This window comes from Artibeus jamaicensis, unplaced genomic scaffold (genome assembly GCF_021234435.1).
Source record: "Artibeus jamaicensis isolate MK-2021 breed Jamaican fruit bat unplaced genomic scaffold, CSHL_Jam_final contig_685, whole genome shotgun sequence".
In the NCBI taxonomy this organism is placed as follows: Eukaryota; Metazoa; Chordata; class Mammalia; order Chiroptera; family Phyllostomidae; genus Artibeus; species Artibeus jamaicensis.
Window position 1 is genome coordinate 16,744,114 of NW_026521924.1, and position 20,690 is coordinate 16,764,803.

The 20,690-nt window shown below is 39.9% G+C and overlaps 1 protein-coding gene across 8 annotated transcripts in view; it reads left to right on the forward strand.

The window, feature by feature from the left end:
* Nucleotides 1–20,690, forward strand: part of CBFA2T2 (CBFA2/RUNX1 partner transcriptional co-repressor 2) — a 147,646-nt gene that overhangs the window by 75,117 nt on the left and 51,839 nt on the right. Inside the window, exon 1 of one of the 8 annotated variants that reach the window (XM_037143235.2) lies at nt 16,577–16,617. The exons of the other annotated variants lie outside the window; for them this stretch is intronic. Coding sequence (XP_036999130.1) covers nt 16,611–16,617 — 7 coding nt within the window. The 5' untranslated portion in view covers nt 16,577–16,610. Of the gene's footprint in view, nt 1–16,576; nt 16,618–20,690 lie in introns of those variants that run through there. 8 annotated transcript variants of the gene reach the window in all.

The window sequence follows — 20,690 nt, forward strand, 5'->3', positions numbered from 1 at the left end:
GGTGTTAGCCTGTGTTTTAAAACTCACATTTGGTAGTGGTACAAACAGCTGTCACACTGAATAATTGTCAAGTCATTGTGAGGGTTTCTGTTGCTCACTAATCTGTAGGTACAAATCTGGGTTTTAAATACATGTGATTGGTAAAAATTAGTTCTTGGGAGTTTATGCTGTGTAGGCCATCTGTTCCCTCTTCTCGAACACAGAATGAAAATTTGGCCTTAAAATTTCCAAGCCAATGAACTAAGATGTTAAGATCTACATTAGGAAGGTAGACTGAGTGAATGAATTCTCTGGAGTTTGTCGTGTAACTTGGGATCTGTACATAGACACTCCTGGATTGGGTCGCAGAAGCGTTAGTGTATGTGGATATACTCTGCATTTGGTGGGAAGGAGTCTTCATTCCCGATTCTCAGTGGTAGCCATGAAACATCACAGCATCATAGATGATGAAACAATATGATTTGATTGTCTTTATAAGATTGAGCAAAATCTTTTGCGTGTGTCTCCACTACCAGTCTACTTGAGGTAGCCCTCCTTTAACTCTTATCACCCAGGTATGCCATGAACTCTTCAGGGTTGGCATTGCAGCTTAATCTTCGTATTCTGAGCACCGAGTGCTTGGGTCATGTTAGCCTTTCAGTGATGATTGATTTAAAAAATGAATCATCATAGCAACTACTTGCTTTAGGAATGATCACTACCTTTTATTAAAAAGCCAGTGTCATTCTTTCACAATTGCTTCCAGGTTTTTTTTGCCTATGAATGTGTATCCATGAATATATTATATCCTGCTCTTTCCCTTTGTGTAATTATATTAAGGCCTTTTCCATGTTGTATCTACTGTTATTTCAGTGGAAAAGTAGACCCAGAATGTACATTGTTTTGCCACATATTATTTACATTAGATTGTGTTGCCATTTACCAATTCTTTGTACTGTACAAGATCATTATTGTACTAAATTGAGAATCAGTTATTTTGGTTTAGTAATCACTCTAAAGTTCTATGAACATGGTAATGGGCCTTTCCATAGGGCCACAGCCCCAGTCCCATAACTTTGTCTAGGTATTATTTTCTTTGGTCAGGCTGACTATATATATGGCTCTCTAGTTTAAAGTTCTTCAACTAATTATAAACCTTTTTGGGGAAGATACAGTTGTTTTTATGAACCAGTAATTTAAATATAATGTTTGATAAGGTTTTAGGTTATTTCTTTCTGAGTTGAGTATGTGTATATGAAAAGTCATAGTATTTTATGTTAAGTAAATCATATTTAGCAAATATTTCCAATAAACTTGTCTGTAAAAAGTATAAAATTACATACAGGTGAGAATGAGTGGTTTGTTGGATTTAAATTATGTCATAGAACGATGTTGGTTGGACATATTTAAGGGCTGCTAGTGTGTGCTCATGTTTGGATTTCAGTGATGGTCAAGTCTCTACCAACAGTGCGTTTAGAAGTCATTTCATCAGATGTATTCTTTCTGCAGGGACGTCTGCTGTGCAGTAGGCGTTCATTTTCAGCACTTTCATACCCAGAAGACAATTTTCTCAAAATTGGAAGCACTTTCCTATACCCCTTAAACCAACCATGCCTTGCATTTATTGGTGGAGTGCTATTCCCCTTCTTGATCGCGTATTCTCACCTTTGTTATTAGGTTTAAGTGACATTTTAGGGGTTAGAAGCTTTCTCTCTTGGCCTGTTAGGTAAATTCTAGCTTCTTCAGCTGGCTCCTTGGTAGGAACTATAATGGTAGTAGTAACAGTAATAGTGGACAATCATGATGGTGGTGATGGTATGTTTTTAAAAATGATTTGCAGTTTAGAAAAGGATTATTAACTTTGTTTCCTGATGACAAAACAGGTTGGAGATGGAGGCAAACTTAATTGCCTCTCTTATAGCAAACCAGTATTTTAGGTGTGCTTGTTTGTTTAAACCTTTACTATATACTAAAAAATGATATTCTTTAAACTCACAGTGAGGTTTTGACAAGTTCACTGACATGTCTTTGGTCATACAACCAAGTTGTTGTGTAACCTTGGGCAGTCGGTCTGAAGTAAGAGTGTGTTTTACCCATCTGTGCTGTGCAGGTGGAGGAGGACGTGCATCTAGGACTTCTGACTTCCTTCCTTACTTTTAGAGAGGGGACGGGGGGGAGAAAAAGGGAGAGAAACATCAACGTGTGCTTGCCCCTCACATGCCCCCCTACCCAGGCATGTGCCCTGACTGGGAATCGAACTGGCAACCCTTTGGTTCACAGCCTGGCACTCAATCCATTGAGCCACACCAGCCAGGGTTAGGACTTCTGACTTCCAAATATTGGTTTTTCTGTCATGCCTTCTATTTCAAATAATCTGTCTCATTGTTCCCTAAACCTAACTGCTTGTCAAAATTTTTATTTCAAAAATGAGGTCGCTGTAACTAGATCACACTGCTTGTGTGTGAAGAAAGACTTAACATGTTAGGAAGCTTGGCGGCCCAGTTGGGTGTTTCATAATTCTTCTGGAGCAAAGAAAATTTACTGAGAGCAAACGAAAATATTTTACACACAGTGTTCTGAACGATTCAAAGGCATTGGTTTTACCTGTGGTGCCCACCATGTCCTCAATTCATTTCCAGATCCCTTACCGCGAGCATAGGTATCAATTTTTTATAAATAATTGTAATTGTACTGCATTAGGCAGTTTTCTTTCTACTACTTTTGTATTGTATGCATTTCCCGCAAGTGTTAAATTATTTTTATAATTATAATTTTTAATGTCTTCACAGTTCACATTGGCATGCAGTTCTACCATCTAATTAATCATTCCTTTGTGGTATAAATTGCCTTTTCCCTTAGTTATTTTCTTAAGGACAAATTCCCAGGAATGAGGTTGCATAATCAAATGGTATTAACATTTTTTTGTCAGAAAAATTATGTTTTAATCTGCTAATTGAATGTTGGTACTTAGAAACACATTTATTTCTATACTCTTTCTTCTCAGTACATTAGTAATCAGATACTGTAACTAATGGAAAGTAACAAGCATATAGACAATCTAGAAAGCCTTACAGTTTGAACTGGAAACACATCATTATTTTTTCTCAAAATTTACCATCCAATTTTGTTATGGTTTGGCAGAGTAATGGAGGACTGACTGCCTAAGAAATGTAGAGAAATTGGTGTTAAAACCTTGGCCATGGTAAATTGAAAGTTAGAAAAGAATGATTACTTTTTATGGTTGGCTGTTGAAATATGTTTGATTCTTTTGTTCTTCTTTGCATACTTGATCATTTGTCCCATTTCCCTAAAAAGTCAGTTAAGTAATGGGCATGGGACTTGACGGTGTGAAAGGACTGGCAGTATATGCTCACGAAGTCCTATCAGCATTGTGATTAATTATCACCATTATCTCTTATTTTAGAGATGAATATAAACTGAGGTTCCTGTTGCTATTGGTTCCTTCCCCAAAACAGTGGAACCTGCTCATCCTATCTTTCTCTGAAAGTTTTAAGCAGAGACTAGATTCATGAAAGCCATTCATGTTCTGTAACAGATGTCACTTTGGGTATGAGTTTAAAATAGAGATGGTCTTAAGATCCTTCATAGGAGAAAAAAATCTTTATATAGGGGAAGAAGGAGAGAGGGAGAGTATTCCCCCTTCAGCTCCACTCTCACCAGAGGCTGAAGAATTTTTAAATAATTAGAAGTACTTAGTGATTAGATCATGAAGGGCCAAGGGGACTCATAATAGGGAAGTAAAGAGAGAAACACAGCTCTGAATCAGGAAAAAGTTCTGCAGTTTGACTTTTAATTTTTGATTTTCTCAGAAGGTTCATAATTAGGGCACAGAAATTCAGGATTGTCCTAATTGAGAAGCTATAAACTTGATCGCTAGCATTCTAAAAGTATATGGGAGAGTCTTCTCGAATTGTCCCTACCTAAATCTGAATTTCATTACTTAAATATGTAATACTCTTTGCCTTTGTTGATTGAAATTAGTTTTAATTACATTTCCTTAAGTGGACTTATGAAAAACATCTTGGATGTTTCCAAGACCAAAAGTTGAGTCATTACATACATTCATTTTTAACTTGTTATGTCTGGGCTGTTTGGGGTTTAAAGCCATTAATTTTAACTCAGGATTCTGTCCCAAGACAAATGAGAGGCAGATGCTCACATCTGGACCATTTCTTGCAAATGTTTCATTCACATAAACTGCTTTAGAAGTGTTTGATAGTGATGCAGTCAGGAATTTAGAGTGAATCATTGGACCTTCCCATTGAAAGGGGAAGATGGAAACTTCCACCTCAATGTGGACATATAGACTCAACTATTATTTTTTGTTGATATTTTAATTAAAAAACAAAAGATTTTGTTTATTCCTTTCTTTAGAGAATGGGGAAGAGAGGGAGAAAGAGAAGGAGAGAAACATCACTGTGTGGTTGCTTCTCATGCTTCCAGATCTGTGTATGGGGCCCACAACCCAGGCATGTGCCCCTGACTGGGAATCAAACCAGCGACCCTTTGGTTCCCAGGCCGACACTCAGCCCCCCGAACCACACTAGCCAGGGCTGATACTTTAATTTAAAATGTGTTTGTGTTTTAACATTGCTTTAGTGTTAATTAATACGATGAACTTACAGAAGAAAAAGGAAACCTTTTTTATTATTGTCTGTGATTAAAATAGAAAGCTGAGAGCAAATAAACAAATATATATTTTAATCCAAACAGTACTGTTGTCATTCAGGCTATATTTCTTTACTCCTTCTTCTATCCTGTTTGAAAGCCTTATACTGTGTTATCTTTTCTCTTTGTTCCTTGGTTTATTGTCGAGAACAACACTGTATTTAAGAGTAATACAGCCTAATTGAGCAAAATGATCTCATAATGCAGGGATGGTTTAACATTAAGGGGCCAAAAAGAGAAACAAACAACCGTTTCTATAAATAGATTTTTTCCCCTACATAAAAAAAAGCTTTTGATTAAACTAAAGACTTATTTCTAATTTAAAAAAATAAAAAGTTTGTGGTAGATGGAAACTTCAAGGGTGTAAATGCAAAACATATGGCTTAAACTGGAGCTGAAACTTAAAAGTGGTGAAGAAAAGCAGAAGACAGTTTCAGGCTGTGGAAGAAGCAGAGATGAATGAATCCGACATAGAACTTCAGGGTTGGAAGTCATACACAACAAGTCCAACCAGGCAGAAAGAGCACCAGGAGACGCCGTCCCTGGTCTTTATCTGTTGGAGATATTTATCTGATACTGCTTCCCTCAGATTTGTTACAATAACGCACCTTATTTGCGTATGTATCATACATTCCTCAAAGATTTAGGCCCATAAAACATCATTTATGTGAAGTCTATTTTGAGCTTACATTCTGAAAAGGAAGAATAAAACCTAAACTATCGTATCTTTAATTGCTAAGCCTAAAACACTATAAGGTTGTCATTGTCCAGATTTTGCTCAAACAGAAAAAATAAGGTGAATTTGTTCTTCGGTGTATGGAGTCTGTGCTGGGTTGTACTAGTTTTACTTCATTTGATCAGCAACAGCAACTCTGGCCACTGCACAGTATTGGCTACATGTTATAAATAAGGAAACTGAGACCCAGGAGCAACTATTCCCCCAAAATGAGCAGATCCCCAATTCAAAGACTGATTTGTCTGAATCTGGAGACTTTGGTTTTTCCATCACTGTGTCACATTCCTATGTCATAGCTGTCCAGTATCATGCAAACCACAAATAGGGACCACACATGTAAACTTTTCTAATAGTATTAGTTTAAAAAAAGAAACAGGTGAAGTTACTTTAATATATTGACATTAATATGTCTAAAATATTCCAACATATTATAAAAGCTTTGAGATTAATTTACATTACCATTTTTAGTACTAAATCTCCAAAATGTGGTATCATTTTACTTATAACATATCTCAAATGCTCATTAGCCTCATGCGGCTAATGGTTACCATATTGGACAATGCAGTTCTGTAGTATGAAATCCTATGCAAAAATACTCTTAGAAAACATGGGAATTTGTACTAAGTTTTACAGTGTTACAGAAGGAATCTTGGCCTTATACATGGATTCTACAGAAGCTTTCTCTAATTGATTGCATACTTGTTGACATGACTCAGGAGAACACCTTCTCATAAACTCAAAAATGCCCGTAGTGCCATCATCCTGCCCACAGAGAGCTTCCAGAAAGTAGTTGAAACCATGAAACCCTCAGCTAGTTTGTTTTTGTTACTGTTTTGAAGTCCTTATTTCCCTAGAAAGAGGATTTAATAGGTAAACTGTTAGAACCAGGTTGAATCAAACATAAAGAGCTTCATCTTCCCCCTTAGTTTCTAGTGGCTGTGTGCAGCAAGAATATGAGATCTGGTGAGTTTTACAATCATTTATCTTTTGATTAATCACGGAACAATAATTTTCTTCAAATTTGACAGTAGAAAGACCCCAGAAGGCAGATTTATTACCAGTTAGTGACCATTGCCAGGAACCATTTCTAAGTTGCCCGGCAATGGCTTGTGCTGTATTTGTGGTGAGGGAAATACCCAGGTGCCCAGAGTTCCCTAACGGAAGCTGGGTGTCAGCCATTCAGGTGGTTTATCCAGGGGCTTCCCATCTTGGAAAAAAGCTTGATCGTTGGTCCCTGACAATCCCAAACCTGCAGGGTTTTGTTTTTTAACACTTTATTTATTTACTTTTAGAGAGAATGGAAGGGAGGGAGAAAAGGAAGGAGAGAAACCTCAATGTGTGGTTGGCTCACAGGCCAGCACTGAATCCACAGAGCCACACTAGCCAGGCCTGTAGTTCTGTTTTTGTGGTTATTCACCCCAAGGCAGACACTTGACTGACAGGCTATTCTTCACAGTGCAGCAACATGGGAATCTGTTTTTCAAATATTAAAAGACATTGGAACCAAGCGGAGCCCCGGCACTGGAAAGCTCTTTATAAAGTTTGAAGAACAAACCCGTACACAAGAATGATATATTTGTACATCCAAGTTAACAGTGTGGTAATGTGATTTACCAAAAAAAAAATTTTTAAAGTCACATTTAACTTGATGGTTACCTTACTAATACTTGAAAGATGGTACTGGGCACATATACCTTTGAATTGGACAAACATTTTTACTTAATAGAATATAATGAATATAGCAAAAGTTAACAGCCTTTTAAAATTTAATATTTTTCAGTCTGAAAGAGTAACAGCTGTGTGTATATGGGGGAGGATGGATTTAGATAAATATAGCATCTTTGGGATGGAAAGGCCTTCTGAAGGGAGTTTAATGAACAAAAAAGATTTGATGTCTATATTAGTCTGTGATGTTCCTGGCAATTTAAAAACAGTTATTCAGCTTCTTGTATAGTTAACACAGTTAATAGATTCATGATTTATATAACATACTCTCTTCATTATATGCATGATGATGCATTAATAGTACAAGTATTCTGAGGAGTGATTTTTTTATTTTGAAACACAATTTATATTATGCTGTTACAGTTGTTCTATTCCCCCCTCCATTTCCCCTCCACCCTGCCCCCCAACCCCACCATTACCCCCCTTTAGTTTATGTCCATGTGTCTCAAGTCCTTTAGGTTCTATATTTCCCAAACTATTCTTGCCCCCCCCATCTATTTTCTATCTACTGTCTATGCTACCTGTTTTCTGTACCTTCTCCCCCCCTCTCCTCCTCCCATTCCCCTGTTGCTAACCCTCCTTGAGATCTTCATTTCTGTTTCCACTCCTGCTCTAGCTGTCCTTTTAGTTTGCTTTCGTTTTAGGTGTGGTTGTTAATAACTGTGGGTTTGTTGTCCTTTCACTGTTCATGTTTCTTTATCTTCTTTTTTCTTAGATAAGTCCCTTTAACATTTCATATAATAAGGGCTTGGTGATGATGAACTCCTTGAATTTGGTCTTATCTGAGAAGCACCTTATCTGTCCTTCCGTTCTAAATGAAAGTTTTGCTGGGTAGAGCAATCTTGGTTGTAGGTTTTTAGATTTCATGACTTGGAATATTTCTTTCCAGCCCCTTCTTGCCTGTAAGGTCTCTTTTGAGAAATCTGCTGACAGCCTGATGGGGACTCCTTTGTAGGTGACTGTCCCCTTAGCTCTTGCTGCTTCCAGGATTCTTTCCTTCATTTTAATTTTTGGCTAATGTAATTATAATATGCCTTGGTGTGTTTCTTCTTGAGTCCAACTTTTTTGGTACTCTCTGGGCTTCTTGGATTTCTTGGAAGTGTATTTCCTTTGCCAGATTGGGGAAATTTTCTTTTTATTATTTGTTCAAATAGTTTTTCCACTGGTGGTTGTGTCTTTCCCCCTTCTGGTACCCCCTATAATTCGGATATTGGAGCGTTTAAAGATGTCCTGGAGGTTCCTAAGACTCTCCTCATTTCTTTGAATTCTTGCTCCTTGACTCTTTTCTGCTTGTCCATTATTTGCTTTCTTCTGGACCCTTGCATTGATTTGAGTCCCAGTTTCCTTTTCATCTCTATGGGATTCCTGTGGAATTCCATTCATTTCCCTTAATTTAGCCTCCATATGTTTCTCTAATTTGTGGCTGTAATCCACCAAATCTGTGAGAAAGGTGATGACCAGTGTTTTAAACTGTGCATCTGAGAGTTTTGCTATTTCTTCGTCATTTAGATTTATCTCTGGGGCTTTGAGTTCTGCCTGCGACATTTTTGGTCTGTTCTGGCCCTTTAAGTGGGACAAGCGGGCGCCTTGGAGTCCCAGGTCGCTGGGTTGTGACGCTGTATGTGGGGGTGTGGTCAGAGCGGGAAATGGCCGCCGCCGCCGCCGCCGCCGCCGCCGCCGCCGGGCTGGTCCAACCGCTTACTCCCTCACTCGCGCGCAGCCAGAGTCAATTCGTTGCCACCGCCTCCCCACTGTGTCGCTCCCCCGGTGGGCTGCTCGGCGGCTCACCAGGTCCAATCCTGTGGTTTGGAGGAAATAATTTTTTAATTTTTATTTTATTGATTATGCCATTACAGTTCTATTCCCCCCTTCATTCCCCACCACCCTGCACCCCCCCACCCCTACCATGCCCCCCGTTTAGTTTATGACCACGTGTCTCAAGTTCTTTGGATTCTATATTTCCCATACTATTCTTGCCCTCCCCCCCGTCTATTTTGTACCTACCGTCTATGCTACTTATTTTCTGCACCTTCTCCCCCCTTCTCCTCCCACTCCCCTGTTGCTAACTCTCCATGAAGTCTTCATTTCTATGGTTCTGCTCTTGATCTAGCTGTCCTTTTTGCTTGCTTTTGTTTTAGGTGTGGTTGTTAATAACTGTGAGGTTGCTGTCCTTTCACTGTTCATCTTTTTTATCTTCTTTTTCTTAGATAAGTTCCTTTAACATTTCATATAATAAAGGCTTGGTGATGATGAACTCCTTGAATTTGATCTTATCTGAGAAGCACTTTATCTGCCCTTCCATTCTAAATGAAAGTTTTGCTGGATAGAGCAATCTTGGATGTAGGCCTTTGGATTTCATGATTTGGAATTCCTCTTTCCAGCCCCTTCTTGCCTGTAAGGTCTCTTTTGAGAAATCCGCTGATAGTCTGATGGGAACTCCTTTGTAGGTGACTGTCCCTTTATCTCTTGCTGCTTCTAGGATTCTCTCCTTCATTTTAATTTTGGCTAATGTAATGATGATGTGCCTTGGTGTGTTCCTTCTTGGGTCCAACTTCTTTGGGACTCTCTGAGCTTCCTGGATTTCCTGGAAGTCTGTTGCCTTTGCCAGATTGGGGAAGTTCTCCTTTATTATTTGTTCAAATAAGTTTTCCACTGGTGGCTGTTCCGTTTTCCCTTCTGGTACCCCTATAATTCGGATGTTGTAACGTTTAAAGATGTCCTGGAGGTTCCTAAGCCTCTCCTCATTTTTTTGAATTCTTGTTTCTTCATTCTTTTCTGGCTGGTCATTTTTTTCTTCCTTCTGGTCCACTCCTTTGATTTGAGTCCCACTTTCCTTTCCATTACTATTGGTTTCCTGTGCAATTCCATTCATTTCAATTAGTTTAGCCTTCATAGGTTCCTCTGATTTGTGACTAAAATCAACCAGTTCTGTGAGCATCCTGATCACCAGTGTTTTGAACTGTGCATCTGAAAGTTTTGCTATTTCTTCATCACTTAGATTTATGGGCTCTGGCACTTTGAGATCTTCTTGAGCCATTTTTGATCTGTTCGTGCCCATTAAGTATGAGGAGCAGAGCCTTAGGGGCGGGGCGGGGCCTCCAGGGTGGGGTCGCTGGGTTGTGATGCTGTATGTGGGGGCGGGGTCAGAGCCGGGAAATGGTGGCCCCCTCTGCTGCCTCCTGTCACTGGGACCTACTCGGTTCCATCTCACTGCCCACTCCCTCGCGCTGGTCTATCTGTGCAGGAATGCACCAGCACAGTCAACCTGCTGCCCTTCACCCTCGCTGGATTAGGTCGGCCCTTTGCAACCTCACACCTGGCATCCGTGCGTCCGAGGCCGTCTGACCCGAGTTTTCCTGTGCAACCTTGCTCCGCCAGCTGCTGGTTTCGCCCCTCTTACTGGTCAGGCTAAAGAATTCGTTGTTATGAGACTTCCGAAAAGTTCAATTTTCTGTGTTCTGGCTATGTTTTCTGTTGCTAATATTTTGTTGTCTCTAAACTTGGTTGTATGAGAAAGCAGGATGTCTCCACCTATGCCTCCATCTTGGCAGAAGTCCTAAGGAGTGATTTTTTAAAAATTTATCTTTAGAGGGAAAGGGAAGGAGAGAGGGAAAGAAATATTAATGTATGGTGGCCTCTCGTGCATCCCCTGCTGGTGACTGGCCTGCAACCCAGGCAGGTGCCCTGACCGGGAATTGAACTGCTATCCTTTGGTGCGCAGGCCCGTGCTCAATCTACTGAGCTACGCCAGCCAGGCTGAGGAGTGATTTTTACAAAAGGGCTATGGATGGATTCACCTGGCTCTATCTTCATATTTACTTTGTCTTCTTAGTGTCAGGTACAGTTGTATGAATTGTTAATATTAATGGGACAGTTTGTGGCTTAGAATTAGAGTAAGCATAATTTGCTAATACTTGTGCCATTAATATTAACATCATACTTTAACAGAACTAAATAGTCTGATTACCTTTTATGTCTTTTTTTCCTGTTCATCAACTAACAATTGTTATCAAACCACAATTCTTGCTTATAGTTTCTTGTACTCTTGCATGGTGACAGATAATGAAAACAGGACCAACAAATTGGAACAGAAGTGTTGGGAAGATTTAAATATATCTAGAAAAGGGGGAGGAGTTTTGGGAAAGGGAAATAGTATGACCACAGGATGACCACTACTTACAGGAAACCCTCCCAATGGGGATCTGTGTAGGACTATTTATGAGAACACATGCTATGCATGAGTATTCAGCAGCTGAGAAGAGTGAAGGTCAGTCTAAAGAACGAAAGACCATCAAAGAATGGGGATTCTTGATGAAATGGATTCCTGGTAGGAGTGGTCAGAATAGGTTGAATTCCAGAGAAAGTCCGGTTAGAGAAATGAAGGCTAATCTGAGACAGTGGCTCTGAGAGTAGAGAGAGGGTTGAAGGTAGTTATGGCAAGGTAGGAGAGACAAGGTCGTGCAGACTTGCTGCAAACAGAGATGAGAGAGGGAAGATCATGCAAGTTCAGACAAGCTTTGTGGATATACCACTTTTGATCATCATGATTTGGTGTTGCGTGCTCTAGGTGCTGCAGGTGTGGTAAAGAAATAGAAAAGGCCTTCATTTCCCCCAAAGATGGGCATCAATCAATCACTTGCTTGATTGGTGCAATGATAATAAGTGCAATGAAGAAAATAACGTAACATCTCGGGATGGTCTGGTAGGAGAGTGGAGAACAACCTTAGTTAGGGAAGCTCCCTCTGAGAAAATGGCAGTTCTACTGACATCTAAGTGATGAGTCAGTCATGTAACAACTTGGTGGAAGTCATTTCCAGGCTGAAGGCACTGCAGGAAGTGTTGTCTTGGTGTATTTGAGAAGTAGAAAGAAAGGTGAGCGTAATTAATGCACACTGAGGGCAGGACAGGTATAGGAGATTGGAGAAATAGGCTTAGGTCAGCAGCAGGTTTCAAACTCTGGTTTTAGGATCTTTTTGCACTCTTTTATTTACAAACTTTTTTATAGGAAACATACCATATTCACATTAGAAATTTAAAATTTTTAAATATTGTTTTTCTTTAAAATAAAGTGATTACATGTTTAAGTAAATAGCATTTTTATAAAAATTCCTTTAAGATTCTGAGAATCTGTCATCCATCAATGTAACTTTTTAGAGAGAGAGAAACATTGATTTTCTGTTTCATTTATTTATGCATTCATGGGTTGATTCTTTTATGTGCCCAGACCTGAGATTGAACCTGCAACCTTGGCTTATCAGGACAATTCTCTAACCAGTTGAGCTGCCCAGCCAGGGAGAAAATTGTAGAAGCAAACTTTAATAAGAAGAGTGGCACTGTTTTACAGTTTTGCAAATCTCTAATGACTAGCTGAATAGAATGTAACTGGACTCTCATAGCTGCTTCTGCATTAAGTCTCTTAATGCTGTCATTCATTATGTAGTCACTAGAAAAATATCACAGTACACTCACAAAAGAGTAAGAGTGAAGAAGGCAAACTACCCCTTATTATTAGGAAAATTGACCCTCCAAGTGTAGGCACGCACACGCACCCAAAGGTTTCCCAGAATCCCCAGTGGTTCCCAGACCACACACTTTGAGAACTGCTGGGTAAATCTTTGTATTTAAGCCAAAGTAAAAAGTTTTATTTAATGTAAGAACATTGGGAAGTCATTAGAGGAGTCTGTGAAAAGATCTATATAAAGTTTTAAAATCACCTATTTTGGCTGCTGCATGGAGAATGGATTGGAAGGGACAAAAGCAAGAAGCGGAAAGAATAGTTAGAAGGTAGCTGCAGTAGTACAGGTGAGAGACGAGAGAGGCTTGAGCTAAAGTAGAACAGTGGAGATGGAATGAATGAGATTACTGTGATACATTTTAGAGCTGACTTGTCAAGATTTACTGAAGTAATTAATGTTCTAGAAGGTTCTGCGTTACAGAGAAATTGTAGCACAGATGCATCGGTAAATAGAACCAGAGAGACTTAGATTTGAATCTAGGAAAGCCGTGTGAGAAATTTATATCATTTCTCCCTGTCTCCAGAAAAACATGTAAGAAGGATTTTATTTGACTGAAAAGGACTAGAGTTACCTCATTCTCCGACAGTCTCGCTTCCCTGAGGTATCTGACTTTGGCTACGTGTGTTTGGCCGGCACAGTCATGTGCACGGTGTGAAGAGGTGGGGTCTCAGCAGGTGGAGACTGTGGTCGGGGTAACCTCCAGGGGAGGGCAGGATGGGAATCAAATGTAATTTAAGTCATTTCTCTTCATGTGAGAAATATTAGTTTGGTGGAGACTTGAAACAGATGGTGTGCAGTTGGAGTAGATAACTATATTATTCCAAATAAACATTTGCTGGGCTGGGAGGCAACAATCCATATTTCACTTTTCCCTATTTACATTATCAAGTCAGCTAGCTATGTTGCTGCTGCTTTTAACTTGCATTAAGGTTATCAACAGGGTTTTGATGTTGACAGGCAATTACAACATATCTTTAAATATTAAAATCATTAGCATTGAAGGAAACTCTTTAGTTACTCTCAACATATTAATGGCATAATGATTGTTGATACATTTCTAATGGTTAGCTATCCAATAATATCTTATACTTTAATAGTGTAACACAATACATTCTTAGTTGTTACTTTATTGGCTTTTCAACACCTTCCTCCCCTCCATGTTACAGATGAGAAAAGCAAGGCTCTGGAGTGACTCGTCCAAGAGCCATGGCTGACAAATGGCCAGAACAGTCTGGATCCAGGCACATGCGATAGTTTCATGACCAGTCATCTGTATTCTGAATTAGCCTGCCTTTGACTCCTTAAGGACATAAAATATCCAGCGGGTTTGCAGTTTTGTCCATTGGTCAAACTGCCCTTTTCATCTTATCTTTTGCTGCAAGTAAACTTTTTCACATTTACTATACTCATATATTCTGTTTTAGCTAAGAAATAGTCTTCAATTGGGGGCAGAAGGAAAATTTTATATTAACTCTTTGCCCTAAAGTACTTTAGCCATTGTACTTGACTTCTCCCATTAAATTCTGGAGCACAGTTTGTTATGCAGTCTCTTAAATATATTTGTTTTGACCTTCTTTGTAATTATATTCTTGTTTCCTTATACTTTGACAAAATCAAAAGTTTTTAAGTAATTGGTTTCAAAAGGTATTTTTTTTAACCATAGGTCTAATCTCTATAATAACGTAAACAGCTATCATGTATTCATATAAAGAATGTTTATACATTTCATTTGGAAATCCACAGTGTCTGCCACCCAGCAGATCATACTGTCTGCTAGGCTTCCAGGTTTTCTCTCTATTTCCCTAGCTGCTCATTTTCTTTCTTTTTAAAATTTTCTTTTAGGTCTGGTTGAGATAGAATTGACATATAGCTCTATGTAAGTTTAAGATGTACTGTTTAAGGTCAGTCCTTGGACCTCTACTCTTATTTCCTCTAAGATAATTCAGTTTCAGGCACTTAAAAAAGATATTTATTTATTTACTTACTTATTTATGTATAGAGAGCGGGGAAGGGATAGATAAAGCAAGGGAGAGAAACGTCAATGTGCCAGAGGAACACTGGTGGGTGGCCTCTGCACACCCCTCACTGGGGACCTGGCTCAAAGCTCAAGCATGTGTCCTGACTGGCAATTGAACAGGTGACCTTTTGGTTTGCTGGACACCCAGCCCACTGATCCACATCAGTCAGGGCAGTTTCAGAATTTAAAAAAATATTTTAAAATTGATTTTAGAGAGAGCAAAAGAAACATCAATTTGTTATTCTACTTACTCATGCATTCATTGGTTGATTCTTTTTTTTTTTTAAGATTTTATTTATTTATCTTTAGAGGGGTAGGGAAGGAGAGGAGAGAAAAACATCAATGTGTGGTTGCTTCTCTGGGAACCGGCCTGCAATCCAGGCATGTGCCCTGACTGGGAATTGAACTGCGATCGTGTGGTTCGCAGGCCCACGCTCAATTCACTGAGCTACACCAGCCAGGGCCATTGGTTAATTCTTCTATGTGCCCTTACCAGGATTGAATCTACAACCTTGGTATATTGGGACAATGCTCTAACCAACTGAGCTACCATGCCTGGGCTCAGGCTTTAGATAGCATCGATATTTCATCAAGTGGCAACATTTAATCAGGAGCTCAGACTTACCCACCCCAGGCCTCAGCTGTCCCAACATCCCTGTTTGAATATCTACCGTGCATTTCAAACGCAGTCCTGGTCCGGAACTACCGCCGCACCACCTTCCTTTACATTTCTCCCTTCTCACTAAATGGCATCCTTCCAGGCTGAAAACCACAGAACTGTTCCTGGAGCTCTCGTTGTTGTTGTTGTTGTTGCTGCTGCTGCTGCTGCTCTGTCCTCAGCAGTAGGATACTGTGTGGTTATCCAGTTGTTTCTGAGTGAGTGATTGAGAGAATACTAAAATTCAGTTCGGAAGAATCTGCTCAGTCTCTTTAATCTGCTTTTTTCACCCTCCACGCCTCCAGTGTTTGCTTAAATTCTGTAAAAATTTATATGTTGAAGTCTTACCACCACCACCCCCCAGTACCCCGGAATGTGACTGAATTTGGAGATCAGCTCTTTAATGTAGTAATCAAGTACAAATGATATTATTAGGATGGGTCAGTCGTATGACTGGTGTCCTTATAAGAAGAGGAGATTTGGATCTCTATCTATTAGGACTCAGAGAAAATAGCCACCCACAAGCTAAGGAGAGAGGCCTCAGGAGAAAACAGCCCTGTCAACTGGACTTCTATATTCCAGAATTTTGAGAAAATAGATTTCTATTATTTATACCATCCATTCTGTGATAAGACATCCCAACAAACTAATAACAAAAGTTTTTCACAGAAAATAACTATCTTCTTTCAATATTCTAGTCTGTAAAAGTAACACCTCTCCTACCATGTTTCTTTTTCTGTCCTTTCCTGTCTTATTTATTCATACTTTCCCCGTGAGTAGAATCATTCTAAAAGTGCTTTGGTTTGAACATGGGTAGCTGAGCCTGGCTTTGTAGAATTGGGAACTGGAAGTATCAGCAGAGAAATGCAAAGCAGAATTTTCTTTGAATAGTATGGACAAATTGCAGAACATGGGAAATAGAGTTAGGGTCTTGTAAACATATAAATCTTTGTACAATTAATCTGAAGAAACCAATTACTAGCTTGAAGAGGATCTGAATAAACTATTGAAGTATGAACATATATTTAAGTGTACAGTAGTTATTAATCCACACCGAATATGAAAAAAACCCACTGAATATGGAGTAAAAGTCCACAGGGAAAAAATCAGCAGGCATAATTCAGTTTAGTTGTTTTTGAAACATCAAATGTTTTCCTTTCAATCTCTCATAATCGGGAGTTGTACTGAGTAACTCCCAATTCAAAACCAGATTTTTCTTTTCAATTCCAGATTTCTGAGTTTATCGACTGGAAACTTCCTCTTCACTATCAGAGACATCGTGAAAGCAGTATGTTCAGTACGTACGGAACTCACCACCTCTCCTGTCCAACATACTCCCTGCCCCTAGTTGCCTCTATCTCAGTCAATAATTCCAGATGTTACCCTGATTTGTCTTCCACATCTAATCAGTCAACAAATCCTATTCTAACTCTATCCTGTCCTAATTCTAAATATCTTTGAAATCCACCCCCCTTTTGCCATTCCTATTGATCGCTCTGTCTGAGACCATAATCATCTCTAATAGCCTTGTAAGTAGTCTGTACCTGCACTGTGATCTCACCCTAGTCCTCATGGCATCCAATGAAATATTTCTTATGAAATAGAAAAATTTGTATGATTTTAGACTTTTATAAAGTATTGCAATAGCCATATTTTTCCTGTAAGCTCTTCCGTTTTTCCTTTTTACAAAATTTATGGGGTGGCACAGGTTGTAACCTATTCTTTTTTTTTTTTTTAAGATTTTATTTCTTTTTAGAGGAGGAGGGGGGAGAGAGAGAAACACCAATGTATGGTTGCCTCTCACGCACCCCCCTACTGGGGATCCAGCCAGCAACCCAGGCATGTGCCCTGGACTGGGACTTTTTCTTTTTTAAGACTGTTATTTATTTATTTTTAGAGAGTGGGGAAAGGAGAGAGGAAGGGAGTGAAACATCAGTGTGTAGGTTGCCTCTCATGCATCCCCTAGTGGGAACCTGGTCCACAACCCAGTCATGTGCCCTGACTGGGAATCGAAGCAGAGACCCTTAGTTCTGCAAGCTGGTGCTCAATGTACTGAGCCACACCAGCCAGGGCTAGGGCATACTTTTTAAAAATACATTTATTTATTTTTAGAGATAATGAAAGGGAGGGGGAGAGAAACACTGGTTGCCTCTTCAGTGTGCCCCTACTGGGCATCAAACCTGCATCCCACCCATGTGCCCAGCTGGGAATCAAACTGGCAGCTTTTTGCTCTGTGGAACAATAACCAACCAACTCAGCCACACTAATCAGAGTGTGGTACACTTTATATATAATAAAATTTACACCTTTTATGTATACAGTTTGACTTTTAGATGTTGTATTTAGTTGTTAGTGCCACTGTAATCAAGATACAGAATATTTCCACTCTGGCTGGTGTGGCTCAGTGGGTAGGGCACTTGCCTGCGAGCTAAAAGGTTACCAGTTCAATTCCCAGTCTGGGCACATGCCTGGGTTGAGGGCCAGGTCCTTATTTGGGGACACGTGAGAGGCAACCACAGACTGATGTTTCTCTAGCACATCAATGTTTCTCTTCCTCTTTTTCCCTCCCTTCCCCTCTCTCTGAAAATAAATAAATAACATCTTTTTTTTTAAAGATAAAGAATATTTCTATTACCATAAAAAATTATTATGCCCCTTCATAATCAGTTTTTTTCATCAGTCTCAAGCAGCCACTGATCTGCTTTTTGTCACTAATCTTTGTTTTGTCTGAATAGTTTTGCCTTGGATCTGGCATCTCTCACTTAGCCTAATGCTTTTGACATTTATCCGTGTTGTTGGATGTATATCGGTAGTGTGTTCCTTTTTGTTGATGTGTTATAGTTTCTGTTTCTTTGATGACTAGTATGTGGGGCATCTCTTTATGTCTTCACCAGTCATTTATATACCTTCTTTTGTGAATCACCTTTTATTTATTTAGGACTGATAGTCCTGCCTCGGGTTTATTAGTACAAACAGCACAGGAGTACACCAGCTCCATGCGGTCAGCCGCACAGGGGTCGCACCAGTTCTTCACAGCGGCAGACAGGACCCATACTGCGTGTGGAGCCTTTGTGGGGCCTGGGCTCCTTTGGAAGCCTCAGCTGCAGCTGCAGTCAGGCTTGGTTTGAGCCTTTGTCTTGGACTTCAGCTGGCAGAGCCTGAGATCCTTGGCAACTTGGGCACGAGCACATTTCCCAAGCTTGAGTGAGCAATGTAGGCAAGTTGATTTTTGAGGCTGCTGCTCTTTGGGGATCTTGAGCTTGACCTCCTTGATCTTTATGGGGGCCTTGATATCCTTGGCAGATGAGCTCATGGCTTTGTTGGCCTGCATTTTCTTCATGCCCTTCTTTTGCGCTTTTTGGCAAAGTTGCATGTTCCTCAGGAACTTGGTCTGCTCCCTTAAGAGACTCTTATCTTTGTGAGCGCGGTTTCTTGGTGCCGTTTCTGTGCCATCTTGGGGACTGATTGTGGGTGGTGAAGTTCCAGACTTGGCCATGTCTGCACCAAAGCCTGTGGCTCCCAAAGCACCTGAGACAGGAAGAGAAAGAATCTGGAATTGTCTTGTCTTTTCTGCTCATTCTTAAAACTGGGTTGTTTGTTATTGTCAAGTTGTTAGAATTATTTATATATTCTGGGCAACTCTGTGTCTCGGGTCAGATGGTACTGGCAGAAGGAAAAGGGATGACTAAATTAGCATAATTTACTAATGCAACAAGTGATTTTTTTACAGATATGCTAGTCATGTTTGAGGTTTTCTTAGGTCTGTCTGATTTTTGGTAGACCATCAGATAACTAGCCTCTTTTCTGCTCCTCGTCTCTGACTTCATGTTGTTAGTATTTTTATGTTTTAATTCTCATCCAACGACTTTCTTTTTTCAAAGTGAGTTTTAAAAAGTTTTAATTCAATTTATTTTTAGAGAATGTTTAAGGAATGGAGAAAGAGAGGTAGAGAATCATCAGTGTGAGAGAAATGTCAATAGGTTGCTTCTCACACCCCCCAACTGGGGACCTGGCCCACAAGCCAGGCATGTGCCCTGGCTGGGAATCAAACTGGCACCACAGATGACAATAAGTCTACCAAAACATGATCTGCTTGAAGAGGAAAGGTGGCCAATCTCTCAAAGGAGAAGGGCCAAGAGACCTCTCAATGGGTTTTTATTGGGTTCAGTTTACACAGGAATACAGGTAAAGCTCGTCAGTCATTGTCAGGCAGTAAGGATCAAACAGTAGATAGCATACAAAGAACTATTAGGGCTTCTTCTGAGTCAGGGTCTGTTAGCTAAAGGGCTATAAAACTTTGGGAAACAAATATATGTCATGCTTGGACCTTTATCAGAAGATTAAGAGCATTCTTAGCAAATCAGGTTTCACAGGATTTTTTGTATTCTTTTTCAGGCCTGATTACCCCGGGGAACCTGCCCTTTCCAGCACAGGGCTGCACCACCCTCTGTCATTGTTTCAGGCTTAAGTCAGGCAGGAAGTAAGGCAGCCAAGAGATTAGGAGAATTCTTGCAGATAGAAAGAATATTCAAGCTACATCAAAGCCAAGGGGTGAGGGTCTATCACCCCCTTTTGCTGTAGCCCCCCAAGTCCTTCCGTGTGCTTTTCTCCCCCCACCCCGTGATTATTCCTATCTTAGGTCATTCCTCCCTTGAGGAATCTTACCCATCGTTGGCTAACCAATCATGCACTGGGGGCCAGGCAGGGTGAAGTAAAAGGGGCAGAGGCAGCACCCCTGCCAGGGAGATAAGCTTTGTCTCCTTAGTGGCTTATGGCCCCAAGGTCACTCACTTAGCCTTAGTCATGGGGGGGTTACAGCTTCTGAAACCAAGCAGGGCGGTTCCCAACACCTAGGTATGTGCCCCAACTGATAAGTAAACCCCCAGCCTTTTGGTTATGAGACAGTGCTCCAACCAAGCCATACAAACCAGGGCAGTATTCTGTCTTTAAATAATGTTGTCTTTAAATATTTTTCTGTTTTGTATGTTATTTTTCTTGCCAGTCAATGAATAAAGGTCTCTTTATATCCAGTCTTAAGAAAATAAAAATGTTCTTCAGATAAACCACTTCAGCGAATGGTATAAATTAGATTTTATATGCATAGAAAAACAGTAAGAGTTAGGTATTTTAATTTTCCCAGTGTTTTAATCAGCCATAGTATGGGTCATTAGACTATTGCCCACTGCCTATTTTTTAAATAAAGTTTTATTGGAATAAAGTTTTATTGGGCCAAGCCCATTCGTTTTATCTAGAGTATGCTACAACAGTAGAGTTATATAGTTGTGAAGGACCATGTGATCCGCAGTGCTAAAAATTTTTACTGTCTTGCCCTTTGCAGAAGTTTGCTGATCCTTGAGCCATAGCGATGTA